General features: G+C 43.1%; 1 protein-coding gene across 6 annotated transcripts in view; it reads left to right on the top strand.

Moving 5' to 3' along the window:
• Nucleotides 1-12,577, top strand: part of FYCO1 (FYVE and coiled-coil domain autophagy adaptor 1) — a 38,784-nt gene that overhangs the window by 25,595 nt on the left and 612 nt on the right. For 5 of the 6 annotated variants that reach the window (XM_057431447.1, XM_057431448.1, XM_057431451.1 and 2 more), the window contains 5 exons: nucleotides 845-1,050; nucleotides 1,402-1,540; nucleotides 8,025-8,120; nucleotides 9,998-10,208; nucleotides 11,923-12,032. In XM_057431447.1, coding sequence (XP_057287430.1) covers nucleotides 845-1,050; nucleotides 1,402-1,540; nucleotides 8,025-8,120; nucleotides 9,998-10,208; nucleotides 11,923-12,032 — 762 coding nt within the window. The remainder of the gene's footprint in view (nucleotides 1-844; nucleotides 1,051-1,401; nucleotides 1,541-8,024; nucleotides 8,121-9,997; nucleotides 10,209-11,922; nucleotides 12,033-12,577) is intronic. The other variant, XM_057431450.1, reaches the window with a different exon arrangement.

Here is a 12,577-nt window from a genome sequence, read left to right as displayed (position 1 = left end):
TCTCTATCCTCGATTCATCCTCTAAGGTGAGTAGTACTAGGACTGTTTCAATTGCATATGAACGTAGGGAACATTCAATGAGGATTAATGAATAGTGAAGTCATTTCCAGTACCAACTTCCAGATTACTCATTTCTACTAAAATCTGCAAAACCTGCTTGTGTTTTCAGCTGCTAATGATTTATTTAAGAAACCAAAACCACCAAGACTTCATGAAGAGCAGTCATCCCTGCTGGGTGCTTTTCTTCAGGAAAATCTTAACACATTCATTAAGAAGTAGTTGTCAGGTTTAGTACTGAGAGGCTGCAGAGGTGAGAGAGCAGGAGGGGTGGATGTTCATATATGTGTCCAATGCTGGTTTTTCTCCCCTGTCTGAAGGGGAAAAGGATGGTTATTAATAGAGATGTCTAGATGTGTTCTTGTAGCCCTTACAATGAAATGGAGTTTGGCTCTGAGTATGAGATTTGGCCTGTGTAATATTGTTAAGTATATTTCCTTCCTTCAATATATGTAATATTTATTTGTATTGCACATTGGTGAGTATTTATTTGGCTTATGTTTTTATATTTAAATGTATATGTAATTGGGTTTTTAGTGTTTTTTTTTTAGTTTTTTTTTCTGTTTTCCCTATTTATTAAGGCAGTTAAGTATGAATCTGTCCTGTTTGTCAAGAAAACTTGCTTCATCTCAGGAAGCAGCACAGTCTGTATTGAGTACATGGGTACAGCATTTGTGCCTTTGCAAAGAACAAGACCATCATGACAAAGCCCCTGGCTCTGTCACATGGATGTGTTCCACTTGGATGTGGTACTATTCTAACACCTTTGGTTTTGACTCATTTCTAGAATGTGCGGACGCATTTTCTGCTACTACTGCTGCAACAACTACATGGTGACAAAGCCTGGTGGAAAGAAGGAGCGTTGCTGCAGAGCTTGCTTTAATAAGCCTAGAGTCATTGTGGACAGTACAGATGACTCTGGATCCAGTGCCAACCAGGAAGGATCACCAGCTTCACTGGAATCACCCGTGTCACCATCCGAGGGGGCTTTTGGTTAGCTTATTGTTTGCATGCTCTGGGGAAACAAGCAGAGTTCTTAGGCATTATCCAAGAAACCCCATGGCCACCTCGTGCATCAAGGACCTACATGTTCATGGAGTGTTTTCAGGGTGGGACTGGTCCAATTATTGAATTTGATGAGTATTGACAGACATTTGCATGTGTATTCAATGAGTGTCGTTCAGCCTGAGGTTTTCGGTTGATTCCAATAGTGACCTAATGCTTCCGTGAAAGTAAAGGAATGGCTCAGGCTTCCCCTGTAAGGGTTTTGCTTGTTTGGTTTCCAGACAAGCAGCTAATATTGTTTTATGTTTCTTTTTGTATCTTTGAATGGCACCATTTCAGGTGAAGCCTCGAAACCACCAGATGATGCAGCATTTGATATAATCACTGATGAGGAGCTGTGCCAAGTACAGGAATCGGACTCTCTCCACAGTGAAAGTCAGATGGAGCAAGATTCTCTGGATCAAAGCGTGACAGATCTGTGAGTAAACACTGCTTCGTGGAGAGGGGACTCTTCTGGGTTTTATTTGCATACTGTTTTTTGGGTTACTTTTCAGTTCACCTGGGATAGCCAACCTCTGCATACAGAGAAGACACTTCTGCTACCAGCCACGTGTTCAGTAGACCAACACAAACTGATTTTGGCCTGTTTGCACAATCCGCATCAAGTCTACTAAATCCAAACAGGTCCACCTACTTCACCACAGCACAGAGGAGTAGTCACAGTTCAGTGCATGTCAAAATTAGCTTGCAGGCTACACTGGATCACGTTCACACTTAACTTACAGTAGGAGCAAAGCAGTACTCTTTATCAGACTCACCATTACTTAATATCAAGTGAACAAGGAGGCCGGGAAAAGATAAGGAAAGATATGCTCTTTTTATGACAGGCTTTATTGAACTGAATATGAACTAGCTGGTCTGCATCTGTAGGATTCCTTACTGCTTTAGAGATAGCTACTTACAAAAAGCAAAAAGAACAGGAACTGCATAGCTAAATCTGGCACAAGTTTATTCTTTTTTCCTGAAATGAGCACAAATGCAGGTTTCAGTCATGTCTTTTACATCTAGTTTACATAAATGAGCAAGGAAGAGGACCTAAGGCCATCTGAATATCCAAGTACTTGGTTTGCAAAATATGTTGTGGCATTAGAGTTTAATATATATCCATATTTAGACAAAATATTGTTAAAATGCTACTAAATATTTTCCAAAGTTTCTGTTCTGTAATATATAGTCTTTCAAAATCTCCTATATATTTGAGAATCAAAATAAAAAGAGGGCATTTTCACCTCAGTTCTGGGCTTGTTCTGCTTCTGAGCAGAAAAAGAAGCATGATAAATGAAAATGCTAAGCTGAAGATAGCCACAGAGTAACCAGCCTGCTGCTGAGGAAGCAGACTTTGACTCTTTTGCCCTCAGCAGACCAGTTTCCAGCACAAAGCACAGCATTTTGCAGTTTGGGTAGAAGGCAGACTGTACAGACTGATTTAGTTGGGGGAAAAAAATCCAATTTTGTTGTTGGTAAATAAGTTGTATGCATCCTGCCCATTTTGTGTACTGTGACAGTGTATGTTTTTCATGCATTAGACAGACATGAGCAAACTGAACTTCACAGTGCTCTTTTGAAGTGAATCTGGCCCTTGTTTTGCCAAGGGACAATTTGTGCATGGGGTTTTTGTTTCTTTTAAGAAGAAAACCAAGTGTAATGTACTTCGAATTCATGCTGTCTGCAGAGAGGATGTCAATGAGTTAGATCCGGTGACTACAACCAGGACTAAAGAAATTAGTGTGTGTCACCATTTGTTTCAACTTGTCCCACAAAATGTTAAAGCTGGACGGAAGGATTGCCACTAGTGATGGAATACTACTCTTGAAGGGCACTCGTGCAACATCCTGCTTGACTGTGTAAACTGTTAGAAGCTGTCTGTCGCCCCTTGTTCACAGCTTAGAGGTAGGAAAGCCAAGTAATAGTGTTTTAACCTCTGTTGCTCTTGGTTCATCAGTCCTACTCTGTGCTTGAGACACTCTGAACACTGGAGAGGAGAATGGCTTGGATGGAGAATTACACTGTGGATGACTTGAGCATCTCAGTGTGGCTGAGATTTTCACGCTTGCCTTACCTTATTCTGGGTGTGAGTCCTTGCTGCCTGGAAATGCAAGTTAGTGCTCAAAAGAGTGAATGATCTTAAAAGATATTTTCCTTTTTACTTGTGCCCCTTTTGGTGTCTATTACACTGCGCTTTCCTAAAGGCTAGGATTAAAGAGTAGTCACTTCATGCTTTCAGGTCTGTTACGTAAGTTTGAAGCAATCTGATTGTGAGAAACTGAGGTAAATTGTGCAGTTGCAGCACATCCTGCTACTTCAAGGCTCATGGGTTCTCTTTTGGAGTGTTGTATTTTGAAGCTCTTATTTCTTTTCACATTTGCAGATTGTGTTCTACAACACAGGTCAGGAGGATATTGCATAACACTGAATCAAAGTCCACAGGGTAAACCAGTGTTCCCATTTTCACATATTGCAGAAATTCCATGCCTGCAATTAACATTGCAGCAGCAGAATCAAGATCAAAACAGAAGTGTGAAAAAACCCAAAAGGTGCCACTACCCTGGTATGGAAACAATGTCTTTGTTCACACCTTTTGTGTGTATTCACACCTTTGGCTGCTTTTGGTAGAAAGCACATCTTGGCCTGTCTGCACTGTGGTTGCTTTGGTTTGGATTCTTGTTTTTTAGAGACTCATAACAGTCTTTCCTGACCTGATTACAACTCACATGGCTGGGCAGGGTGCCAGTGTAGCCAAAAGGGGGAGCTGATTGTGGTCTAAAGCATTCTTTGGCCTGCACAGAACCAGCAAGGGAGAGAAGTGGGGACAGGAGAGCTTCTCACCACTCTCTGCTGATAAAAGCAGCCTTGTTGGAGCAGCTTTACTTGCCACACAAGCACAGCACATTACTTCCTAGTTTTGTTTTTAAGGATGTTGCGCTATTTCACTATGGGAGAAACAAGAGGAATTGGGTAGTAAGGAAAGGATTGCATAAACAGCTAAGGGGAAAAAAGTGATATGGATGTCATGGTGCCAATAAAGGTCAGATACAACTGAGCTGCAGTCATCTGGTAGGAAAGACCGAATATGGGGAGAAAAGGAACATCCAGAGTGAACATGGCTATTGCAAGAATGGTTTGAAACAGGTTAAACCTGGTATCTGAAAGCTGTGATACAAAGGACTTTCAGCCTTTGGGCCAGACCCAACCCTGTTTTCATCATATGTAGCCCACAGCTGCATAAAGCTCTCCCTCAGCTCCTCTGCAGCATCCCTTCTTTCTTTTCCCTAATCCAGTCTTCACTCCTGTTCTGCCACTCTGTGCAGGAGCTTTTGCATACTTTCTGCCCCAGTCTGCACTGCCCCTGTGCACCTTTGTGCCTTCCACTGAGAAATTAAAAGGCCAGAGGTGGAAAAGAGGAACTGCAGGAACAAGGAAGGAGAACAATTTAAGGAACCCAGAGTTTCAAGGCAAGAGATCCAGGGTGCCAAGGAGATGCCAGGAAAACCAAGAAAGACGTCGTGGTGCAAAGAGTGTGTGGGAATTAAGGCATGAGAGTTTACATCTGAGGAATGTTAGAGCATCTTGGTGTTAGAGCCCAAGGGTATATGATGTCACTTAGTTTATGTACCCACTATAAAACTGCCTAGAAAATCTGGCAGCTATTTACAGCTTCTTTTCTTTTCTTTGTAAATACTGAGATAGGCAGCCTGCAGGAAAGAGGAAATACAATCCCACTAGTAAAGATATTGTGATCAGCATTAGGTGTTTCATGCTTTTCCTGATCAGAGCTGATCCTAAGCCAAAACTGGTCACTGAGTTAAGTATATCTTATAAGACCATTCAGTGGAGGGATAGTGACCAACAGCAGATGCCTGAGGAAGAGCATAAGAACAGGACAAGCATTAAGTAATACCTCTTCAAAATGCTCCACCAGCCTCTGACAATACTTGTCTCAAGGAGCTGCTGAACCAGAGCTGTTCTCTTCTTGCTGTAGTGTCTTTCCCATGTGTCAGTTCTTCCTGCTTTTCAGACCCGCTTCACTTTCAAAAGACAAAGAAGAGAAACAGTCCAGACTGTTTTAATAGATACCAGAGGGTGCATATTCACAAGCTGGGGAACTGGCAAGCTGCAGGAACATCCTTAATGCTGCCACCTGGTGTGAAAAGCCAGGCAAGAATCAATTCTGTCAGGGAACAAGAGCTCTTGTTAAATCTTGAGACTGTTTCTTATATTTTCCATATAGGCTACCAGACCTCAGCTTAGACCATTGGACTCAATGGGATATCATAAAGAGAAGGGAGATTTGCTTTGTGATTGTAATGCACTTGGGTTTAAGAGACAAAGTAGAAGACTTAGTGTTCCCTTAACCTATAGCGAGTAGGTCTGCTGAATTTATGGATTAGAGCATCCAAGTGGCAAGCTAACCACCAAGCCATGTGCTTGCTTGAAGCAGCAGGAATAAGGAAAATCACATTTTATAGGAGAACATGGAAAATGTATTGGTCCTGGGATTGAATTACATTTCCAGGTCCCAAAAGAAAGGTGAAATAATGGATTAAATAAGGAACTCTAATGGCATTGCATAATAGATCACGGAGTTAGACACTTCTGGGAACCAAAGGCTGCGTGGAGACCTCATAGGAGCCTTCCAGTGTCAGAAGGGGGCCTATAGGGATGCTGGAGAGGGACTCTTCATTAGGGACTGTAGTGACAGGACAAGGGGTAATGGGTTAAAACTGAAACAGGGGAAGTTTAGATTGGATATAAGGAGGAAATTCTTTCCTGTTAGGGTGGTGAGGCACTGGAATGGGTTGCCCAGGGAGGCTGTGAATGCTCCATCCCTGGCAGTGTTCAAGACCAGGTTGGACGAAGCCGTGGGTGAGATGGTTTAGTGTGAGGTGTCCCTGCCCATGGCAGGGGGGTTGGAACTGGGTGATCTTAAGGTCCTTTCCAACCCTAACTATTCTATGATTCTATATTAGTTCTCTTGGTCTGTATAAATTCCAGGCTGCAAAATGAAAGCTGTGTACCTGTCGTGGTGAGAGGGTAGAGTTCTGTGAATCACAGCATGAAGTCTGCTGCTGTGCAAACAAAATATATGCATAGGTTTACAGGCTATAGTTTAGTTTTCTAGGGTTTTTATCAGAAGCAGTTTTCTTACATAGTTGTGTAAAGATAATAAATTATTTGTATTGCTTTATTTGCATAGGTGTTGTATTAACCTTTAGGGATGAAAATGTAGTATTTCATTCCTGCATTTCAGTGGACAGATTGTGCTTGTTTCTTGCTCAGGTTTGGGCACTTAGTGACAGGTTTGAGTCTTTCCTGCAGGTCACAGCTGTCTCCTTAGGGTATAAACGGTCCTGGTATGACTGTTAATATGACTGTTGACAGGCTGAGAACATTGGGGCTGTTCAGCCTGGAGAAGAGAAGCTGCGTGGAGACCTCAGAGCAGCTTCCAGTGTCTGAAGGGGGCTACAAGGATGCTGGAGAGGGACTCTTCATCAGGGACTGTAGCGATAGGACAAGGGGTGATGGGTTCAAACTGAAACAGGGGAAGTTCAGGTTAGATCTAAGGCAGAAGTTCTTCCCTGTGGGGGTGCTGAGATGCTGGCATAGGGTGCCCAGAGAAGCTGTGGCCGCCCCATTCCTGGCAGTGTTCAAGGCCAGGTTGGACACAGGGACTTGGAGCAACTTGGTCTGGTGTGAGGTGTCCCTGTCTGTGGCAGGGGGTTGGAGCTGGATGATCTTAAGGTCCTTTCCAACCTAAACCATTCCATGAATCTGTGGACTGAAGGTGCTGTTACCTGGAGATGTTTTCTCCTGCTCTTCTACTCAACACTGCTGCTTGTAGAGCAAGGTCCCATAGGATTTCAAAGAAAATGCTGAACTGTGCATTGGTTTTAAGAATCGGTCTACAGAATGTGTGGCAGTTATGCTGTTGCTACATGATTGATGGTTCAGAAGCACATATGCTACATGTGATACAAGATTTTATTAGATACCACTGGTTTTTGGAAGGAACCAACCAGTTGGTTCCCTGTGTATAAGAAGCCTTGGCTGGGAATGACAGCCTAATTGTCTCAGTTGATCAACCTGCTGAGGTGCAGAGAAGCAAAGTAAGTATCAGTTAGAGAAGCTCTTACATGGAAACTATCAGCATTTGTTTACTGACTCTCAAGCTCATTCTGTCTGTGTCCCAGTCCTGTAATTCCTAGCCGGTGCTACCCCAGTGTTCACCCAGAGCTTGCACCCTTTTGGAGGCAAGGAGTCTATTCCTTACCATCCATGGCAGGTTATTCCATCTACTTCCTTTGCTCTTCTGGATGCATCATGGTGGGGAGGAGGTATCCTGCTTTGTCCTGTAACAGCTTGTTTTGAGGTATTTGTGTTTGAATCACCCAGTATTTCTTCTATGAAAAGAAGATAAATGGTAGTGATTCTACAGCAATAAGATACACCTGGGGCACCATTGTCAGAGTAGGGAACTGGATAACATGTCTGTAAAACACCTCACAGATTAAATCCAGGGCAAATGGCACATCCCTGTGGAAGCTTCTTTAAAGGACAAGTCTTGCTTGTGCCTGCCCTCCATCAAGATTTCCACCTGCCAGGGAATCTCTAAAACCTGGCAGCATCTCAGATTATCTTCAGACTGTAGGAGGGATGTTCTGGATGTATGTGCTCCTAGCTCATGGAAACAGGATCAGAAGAGTGTGCCATTTGTGCACAGTGGGTAGCAGAATGGGGCTGCAGTTTTGCCCAGTTTTGTCACTAGAATTCACAAAATAAAGATTCTAGAATTGGGCATCGTGACTGTCGGAAGGTTTCTGTTTTAGGAAGGCATCAGCATGCAGATGGTATTTGACCACATATCACTCAGAGAATCATGTCTTTCCTCTTTTATCTTGTCCTAGAAACAGCACGTGCAATTCTTCAACCTTTGATGAATCGGAAGAGTGGCAAGTTGCTCAAGATGCTGAGATATGCTTGTTGAAGTCAGGAGAAATCATGTAAGCAGAACAGTTTCATTACTACCAACCTAAAAGAGTAGTATCAGCCATGCAAGAATAAGTTGCAGACTCCTGGGAGAGCTGATCACAGTAGAATTTGGTCTGAGGAGGAGGAGCAGAGGGTATAGCTCAGCTACACAGAGCAGGAGCAATAAGCGGGGCCCTCTCTCTTCAGCCCTGCAAAACTTCAGTGCAAGAGGGAGCAAGAAGGAAAGATCTGGGTCCACATCACATTAGAAAACCTTCTTTCCTGTTCTGATTGAAGGAGGTGCAATGAACAGGAAGGGGGCTTAGAGATAAGGCCATGTATTTCTTGTAGTCTCTGGAAGAAACTGCAAGGGCAAGTCCGGAAGTGCAGTGTGAGTTAGACCTTTGTCCCAGGGAGGGAATTTGTGGCCTTTTAGAGCATGTATCTATTATTTATTGGTGGTCTCATGGAAACTGCATTGCCTAGCATAGCATAATATGTTCAGCATCAAATGTTCAGCTGAACCTCTGTTCAACCTTTGTGAAGAGTGTGCACACAATTCCCTGCTGTATCCTGCTCTGAAATTAACAGTTGCATGCAGTAGTGATACAGCATGTCACTTGCACAGCCAAAAAGGGAATCTAACATACGTAAATGCCTGGCACATGGAGAAATTCCCCTTTTTTCCCTGTCCCCTTAGGCCTAGCTTTGAAATTTTGGCATAGTTACGGGGAAGGTTTTAAACTTCAGTCTGCAGGGAGGTAAATTAGTCCGTGTTTCAATCTGGTTGCTGCTCTTTGCAGAACCAGTAACTAAAATCATAGCTGGGCTGTAGGGCAAACCCAAGAGTATTAAAATCAAAGAACACCTGAGACACCCCAGAACACCAAGACACACTTCAGCCAAGAGGAAGTAGCAAGTTAGGCAAAACTTCATATAAAGTTTCCTCTGTTGCCATCCCTAAGCACTGTGTGGCCATGGCTGCACACTGAGCTCTTCCTTACTCTAGAGCAGCAAATTGTCATGGTGACTGTATAATATCCTCTGGTAAATGTGTTGGGTTTTGATAACAAATCGCAGTACTGTGGTTTGCTGTGAGCTCACTGATTTGGAAACAATTTAGTTGGCCTAAGGAGAGAGGTGTTAGATCAGTTTTACTTAGGGTCATGTAGAGGAGATCCACAGCTCTTAGAAATGACAGGTCTCTCCTGAAGAGAGCAAGCAGCGTTCTCCTGTTTAAGGGCCTCACTGTTTGCATTTTGGAATACATATCAGAATGAGGTAGGCTAATACAATGCTTCAGGACTTGGGATCATCTAAGAACTCCGTTTTTCCTTGTACTTTAAGTCAGCTTTTATGCAGCTTGCTTGGGTAAAACAGCTGTAGCATTAGATGCTTTGGAGGATCTAGGCAGAGCTGCTGTTCACATTCCAACCCTCTGTCCCATCTGTACTCCTGATCCCTATTTCCTGAATAAATAGTATCTGGAAAGGTGAACAAATTAGGTGACTATTTTTTGTTTCAGTTTTTCTTTAAAAAGAACAGTAGAGGGCAGCAGACTTTTTTTGTTGTACTCTATGTTTTGTACTCCTTACGTTGTAATTCTGTAAAGCTTTATTCAAGCACTACATTTTTCTAGTCAAAATGAACTAAATAAGTGAATAATATCCACATTTGCCAGAGTAGTGAAAGTGCTTGATATCAGTCATCTCTTCTGTACCTCTTGCCTTCATCCCAGGCTGAATTTTCCTGCATCTTGTGAGCATGTGCCAAAGTTTCTGTGGAGTCTGCCTCAAATAGATGGAAAATAAAAGACAATGATTACTGTTTCTGTCTGAGTGATTAGACTGGGTGTCATGGTTTAAAACCACTGGGTCTCTTCAAGTAATTGTATTTTTCTCCTTCCCAGGGTCAGATTACCCCTTACAGTGGAAGAGATCTTAAATTTTGGGGAAAGCAACAAAGAGCTGTTCATTAAGTCCAGCACCTACAGTATCATTCCCATCACTGTTACAGAGACAGGGCTAACAATCAGCTGGATCTTTTCATCAGACCCTAAAAGCATATCCTTCAGCGTTGTCTACCAAGAATCAGAGGACACACCGCTGGAGCAGTGCAAAGTAAGGCCTTTGTTTCCTTGTTACAAGAGGTTGTAGTACACTACAGTCAGCCACCAGAGGAATCAGCAAATATAGCTAGAAGGTATCCACAAGAGTGCCAGTTGCTACTGCATTAAGGACTTGATTCTGCAATTAAGCTACAGTGCTGCTGAAGGCAGAGCTACATCTTCGTGTTGCCTGGAAATGTGAAGTTGAAAAGCACTGTAGCTTCTATAGGTCACATCTAAAATTCACCTTGTTATTAATCAAAGATAAAAGTCCAAGTCTCCAAAATTATTCTTTTTCCCCCTCCTCTCTCTGCTCTTAAGCAGAGGCCACAAGGAGACAGATGAAGCAGTGAGGCACAGACTTAAGTGCCTTGATGGTATGCAGAATTGCTTTGCCAGTGCCCCAGGTACCATTTTCTATGTGTGCTGTCTGTATTTCCTGAGGATTATGGATTAAGTGAATAAATGTTATTCAGCTAATTACAAAGTTTTAATGAAGACAGGGCAGCTGTTGGTTTAACCCACTGTGGTAAGGGGGGACCGCACTTGCAGCACTGTGTGCAGTTCTGATGTCCTCAACATAAGAAGGACATGGAGCTGTTGGAGCAAGTCCAGAGGAGGCCATGAGGATGATCAGGGGCTGGAGCACCTCCTGTATGGAGACAGGCTGAGAACACTGGGGCTGTTCAGCCTGGAGAAGAGAAGCTGCGTGGAGACCTCAGAGCAGCTTCCAGTGTCTGAAGGGGGCTACAAGGATGCTGGAGAGGGACTCTTCATCAGGGACTGTAGCGATAGGACAAGGGGTGATGGGTTCAAACTGAAACAGGGGAAGTTCAGGTTAGATCTAAGGCAGAAGTTCTTCCCTGTGAGGGTGCTGAGGCGCTGGCACAGGGTGCCCAGAGAAGCTGTGGCTGCTCTGTCCCTGGCAGTGTTCAAGGCCAGGGTGGAGAGCCTTGGGCAGCATTGTCTGGTGTGAGGTGTCCCTGCCCGTGGCAGGAGGTTGGAACTGGATGATCTTAAGGTCCTTTCCAACCCAAACTATTCTGTGAGTCTATGAATTCTAAGGCTGTGATTTCTCTGGGGCAAGACGACATTTATAGTATGCATTAATTCCCTCCATGGTTTCTTTTTTTTTTTTTTTTCTTAACCTGAAAGCTGAAGGAAAAGTGAATATTGCTTTTTGGTGCATCTGTTTGATACAACTTTGCGGTTTATAGGCTTGTCTTTGATCTGTGTCACTTGCTGTTCTGACAACTGTCTCTGGTAGGGTTTTACAGCAAGATAGATGGTAACACATACTTTTGCTGTCAGCTTAGATAAACAATTCAGATTTGCTAAGAAAGCTTATTTTATAATGCTGGGAGTATAAAAGCAGGTATTACAAGACATACTTAGCTAAATCATGCTCTTGGATATATTTAATGGATCATTGCTGATGTTAGTAAACTTACTTAGATTAACATTAAAAAGATGCGGGTTTGACTGTCTCTAAAGCAGAGATTTATAGCCATGGTTTAATGCTGTAAAGAGGTTATTAAAGGAAAGCAGATGTCTCAATGTGAGGTGTTAGTTTGGGTGAATTTTTAATGATAATCAGTGAAAATAAGTAGTCTTGCAGGCACAGAAGGACTGTGAGAGCTTCAAGATAGCTCAAGTCTGAATATGAAGGCAAATGTCAATTTATAGGGCAAATGGCAAGTTTCATTTTGATTTGTATTGAATTCCAGGTCCTTATTCCTATGACCCGCTGCAACTCTCATAAGGAAACTATCAGAGGACAGGTGAAAGTCAGAAACTCTGGAATCTACACGCTGATATTTGACAACACATTCTCTAGGTAGGTCCTAGCTGGCTGGAAAAGTTAGTTTTACAGACTGTGGAACTGACCATGGTCATGAGGGGTACTCTGTCCATCATGGTCATGGTCTGAGAAGATCTCTTTGTGAGATCACTGCTGTAACTCAAAGCAAGGGCAGGCTGGATGTGAGGAAGAAACTCCTTACAATAAGAGTGGTAAAAACCTGGCACAGGCTGCGCAGAGAGGCGGTGGATGAACCATCCCTGGAGACATCCCAGGCCAGGCTGGATGTGATTCTGGGCAACCTGATCTGGTTGGAGATCTCCCTGCTCATTGCAGGGGGTTGGAACTGGATGAGCTTTGAAGGTCCCTTCCAACCCAAACCATTCTATGATTCTATGATCAGGTGTACCAGTATTCTGCCATTCAGAAGTAAGGATAAGGAATTGGTCCCAGCCTGCCAGAATATCTTCAGCCTGAGTTTTGGTTCTTGTTCTTGTTTTGGTTTTAAACTTCACCTCACCAGAATTCCACCTTTCTGTCTCAACATCTGGGAAGGTAAACAGAAGTAAGCCAGTCACTTG

This window comes from Pezoporus wallicus, unplaced genomic scaffold, assembly GCF_028554395.1.
Source record: "Pezoporus wallicus isolate ANWC-B61680 ecotype Strahan unplaced genomic scaffold, APGP_CSIRO_Pwel_v1 scaffold_11491, whole genome shotgun sequence".
In the NCBI taxonomy this organism is placed as follows: Eukaryota; Metazoa; Chordata; class Aves; order Psittaciformes; family Psittacidae; genus Pezoporus; species Pezoporus wallicus.
Note: the sequence above shows the minus strand (reverse complement) of the source record. Positions and strands in the feature narration are given on the sequence as shown.